This window comes from Lactuca virosa, chromosome 9 (assembly GCF_052849685.1).
Source record: "Lactuca virosa cultivar CGN04683 chromosome 9, Lactuca_virosa_CGN04683_v6, whole genome shotgun sequence".
NCBI lineage: Eukaryota > Viridiplantae > Streptophyta > Magnoliopsida > Asterales > Asteraceae > Lactuca > Lactuca virosa.
The window spans coordinates 172,481,472-172,485,646 of NC_136434.1; the positions used below are offsets into that span (position 1 = coordinate 172,481,472).

At 33.1% G+C, this 4,175-nt stretch overlaps 1 protein-coding gene across 1 annotated transcript; it reads right to left on the bottom strand.

Moving 5' to 3' along the window:
- Window positions 1–1,606: 1,606 nt before the first annotated feature.
- LOC145135961 (septum-promoting GTP-binding protein 1-like) lies at window positions 1,607–4,175 on the bottom strand. Its single transcript, XM_079070176.1, has 6 exons — window positions 3,464–4,175; window positions 3,218–3,356; window positions 3,039–3,129; window positions 2,898–2,937; window positions 2,717–2,800; window positions 1,607–2,007 (listed from the first exon to the last, which is right to left on the bottom strand). Exons 1-6 carry the CDS (start codon window positions 3,788–3,790, stop codon window positions 1,843–1,845), a joined length of 846 nt encoding a protein of 281 aa, XP_078926302.1. The 5' UTR covers window positions 3,791–4,175; the 3' UTR covers window positions 1,607–1,842.

Here is a 4,175-nt window from a genome sequence, read left to right on the forward strand (position 1 = left end):
TCCTTTTTCCCTTGAACAAACACCTGGAAAGCTGCAACCTCGTTTGTGGGTTTCTTGGCAGCAACAATGGCTCATTGGTGCTCGTCTACCGCCACCAAGTGATAAGGTACACATAGGCTTGATGTGGGTTTCATGGCTAAAATATGAGTTTTGATGGTGGAATACTCATTGTCAAGTCCAATGAGGAATTCATAGAGCCTTTCTCTATCCTTGGATTCGTTCAACCTTTTACACACATCACGTGTACAACCATCACACTCACAGCAAGGGGTGAGTGTCATCGAGTGTATTTCATCCCATATGGATCACAATTTTGTGTAGTAACTAGAAACGGGGCTACAAGCTAGTTGGGGCTAGCCCACTTGGCTAACAAGGTGTCTAACAAGGAGTTACTAACAAGGAGGTCATGGGTTCTATCCCAAACATATACTAACCCGTCGTTCTAAAAAAAAAAAAAAAAAAAAAAAAAAAAACGAGGCTTCCTTCTTTCCTTGTTGTAAGCCATTGTTTCAGTTCATATGCTCGGGGAGCACTTTCCTTATCAAATCTTTCTTCAAGATCACTCCAAATCTTACTAGCTGTATTGGTTTATTTCACGCTTGAACTAATGTCTTTTTCCATGGCAGTGGTTAGCCATCCCTTTATCACGTGCATCTGCTTAGAATTGAATTCTGAGGAGTGAATGTAGTATGGTGAATTGGAGTTAATGTTGGTGGCGACTCCATCCTTCGACGACTCTAGTTTGTCTCCCGCCATCTCTAGCGACGTGATTTTCTAAAGCGGGTGTAAGATCCGCTCTAATACCATAAACAAATTGATTATTGGAAAAGCTACTTCTCATTCAATCACAAAGCTAGTATATATACAAACCAGAAAACATAATCATCGCTCAAAACAAACTCTAAACAAAACCCTATAAAACAGAAAAAGATAAAAAGAAACAAATCGTAGTCATCTTCTATGATAATAACAAGATTTCTTTAAGATTCACATGAATAAAAAAATTAGATTCACTATAATTGTTGATAATTTTTATTCATAAAAAATTAGATTCATTTGAAATGTTGATAATCTAATAAAACTTAAAATGACTAGATTGTATTGAAAAAAAATAGTTTGAATTGTTGATGAACATAATCTAAAGAAACTAATGTATAATTTTCGAGGCCAAAACAATAGTTTGCAAAATTCTCATTCAACAAAGGTTATGACCAAGATTAAAAAAAAGTTCTCATTTAACAATGGTCTTGACCAAGGTAAAAAAAATGGTCTAGACTCTAGACCACAAGAAGAAAAGAAAAATGTCTACTTCAAAAACCTTTTAACATAAATCATCATTTAGATAACACCAAGAAGAAAAATGTCTACTTCAAACACCTTTTTTACATGAATCATCATGAAGATAACATCATTTACCTTAAAAATAGAAACAAACAATGATAGTTGACTATTAAAGATTCAACAAGTGACATTCATGTTCTCATGTACAACTACAATAAATCATTACCTAATCAAAACCAAGGTAACTTGGTTGGACCTACTTTGCTAATTAACAAGTATTTACTTTGATTTTCAACAATAATTTTATGAAACATAACTTTAAACATAGACAAATATGTTCTTGTATCATTAATAATGTGTAAAACTTAAGATAATCATTCCAATAGATAAAGAACCACAATCGTCTATTGATGCATTTAAACCATGGTGTAGGGTGACTCAAAGCCTCCACCACACTCTTTAGTACATGAAAATTGAAAATTGATAGAACATAACCAAAACCTAAAAGTTTCACCTTATAAGGGATCATGATCTCCTATCAACTTAACAAAAAACACACTCTTAAAAATCAATAATTGGTTCCCCAACTTTAAGATTACGTTCCAAATTCCATGACAAGTTGAAAAGTTTTGCTGTCACGTATTTGAAGATTTTATTCACATTTATGTTGTAAGATGCACTTGAGAAAAACAAGGTAGCGTTTATGGCCTTTGCATATGCTCTCGCCTGCAAAAAGAAAAAGAATTTGAGCAAATTATTATATGTTATAAATCTTGCATAATTGATAGAAAGTCATTTTATAAAATACTTGGCACTTTCTAATCAAATTTTAGTTCACTAAACATTCTTCCATAACCAATGTTTAAGACATAAGTTTGCAAATGATAAAATACGATATTTAAAGTATAGTTTACACTTGATTTAAAATAAGATAATTAATAATAAAAAAATAAGTTGTTATCTTAGGAGCTTTTTGATATGTCTTTTATTGAGTATGGTTAGAGGCTAAGTATGACTCGGTCAGATTCAGACTACGTAATACCATAATTAGAAGCTTCTGATTCGGTCTTGATCTTACAAAAATTGACCATGAGTAGAATGTTTTAAGTGCAATTTGCACTTGATTTAAAGGATATGGACTAACTTAAAAATTAACATCTTAGTTCCTTATGCATTCATGACTGTTTTTTATATATATCTTTAATATAGTATTGAATATACTATGTAAAGAAATAAATTAAAACGAAAATATATAAAGAAATTATTCAAAGTGTGTTCCTAATGCAAAAAAATCTTTTGACTTACTTTTTTTCTTTCAAAAAGGATATTACTTTTATAGTACTATATTTTCAAATCTTATTTAAATATACTACTTTATAAACAATAAACAAGTAAAAAGATAGTATTTCGAGTTAAATAAAGATAGAAAAATCACCTCGCTTGATATCGTCCATTGCATTTCAATTGGAAATTGAATAAAATCATCAAACTTGCTACCGACCATCACCGGAATCGCCGTCTGCAACCAATCAATTTCACCGGAACCATCACATAAAAAAGTCGATAATCAATTTTCAAAGAATTGTGAAATGAAATAAAAATTAACATCCACTCACCTGATTATGTTTTCTTGCTTCTTGATACCAGTTAACTACACTGAAAATCAAAGAACCCTAATTCAATTAACAGCTTCCAATTCAAAAACCACCAATAATAATAAATAATAATAATAATAATAATAACTTAATTATTAACACCTGTTCAATGTACATCGGCTGGTAAGATCAAACATAAACAACATAGCTACCGAGTCTTTACAGGCGGCACGAATAGCCGCCGTGGAACCATCTGCAATCGCAACCCATTTCAATTTCATGAACCCTTTTCCAAAATCGAAGAAATTGTTCAAAAACTTAATCGAAATTCATGTTTTTACCTGCAGAAAATGCATCGCCACCAACTTCCCAGATACTGTAAGAAATTCTTGCTCCTCTAACGGATAGAATTTTATCCATCTTCTTAACTTCCGTCGCCGGAAAATCTTCTGGTTTTTTCTCTTTCCCTACGTACTTTGCCTTCAAATTCGATTATTTGATGACAAATTAATCAAAATCGGCAAATGGGTATTGTTTAATTGACTGAAAAACGAAAAGGGTATTCTATAAAATTGATTAAAAATAACCAAGAAGCTTGTTTTGCCGATATGATTATCTCCCAACAGGCTAATCTTTAAAGCAACTAAATCAGAAGCGTCATTGTCATGATCACAGACGTCGGAGACGGTAGTCATTTCACTGCAAGATGAATCGATTTCACCGGAAGGAAAGCGGTGGCAGATGGTGGCGGAGGGGCCGGATTCCACTATTTGACGGTAGCGAATGGGTTTATCGATCCAACAAGCAAGAACTTGGTCCCGAAGAGATCCAACACAACGCCGGAGAATAGAAACACGCCAGACAATTGATCTTTTGAGCTTCAAACGCAATAACTTCTTGGATAAATGAGTCATGATTTAGTGTTTTCCAAACTTAAAGTGAATTAATTTGGGGAGATTTAAAGTTCTTTACTTCTTTTTTTTCTGGGGAATTAGGTATTCCTCCCTTTCCCCCAGAAATCAGAAGATTTGATTTGGTTGTTTGTAATTTTGATTAAAAGGTAAAATTAAATAAAAGAACCTATTTCTCACAAAGGGTTTTAATGGGTGGCGGTGAGCGTGTAATGGGGGCGGTTGACCGGTTATTAAGGGTAGCGGTGGCCGATATCATAACCGAAACGCCGACCTTCTGTCTTTTTTGCTTGTCTTCTCGTATGCCATTTGCCAATCCGTTCTTCTGGATAATATGAAAGACAAAAATCATTAAGAAATAAAAAAAGAAGTATAATTAAATTGAAGG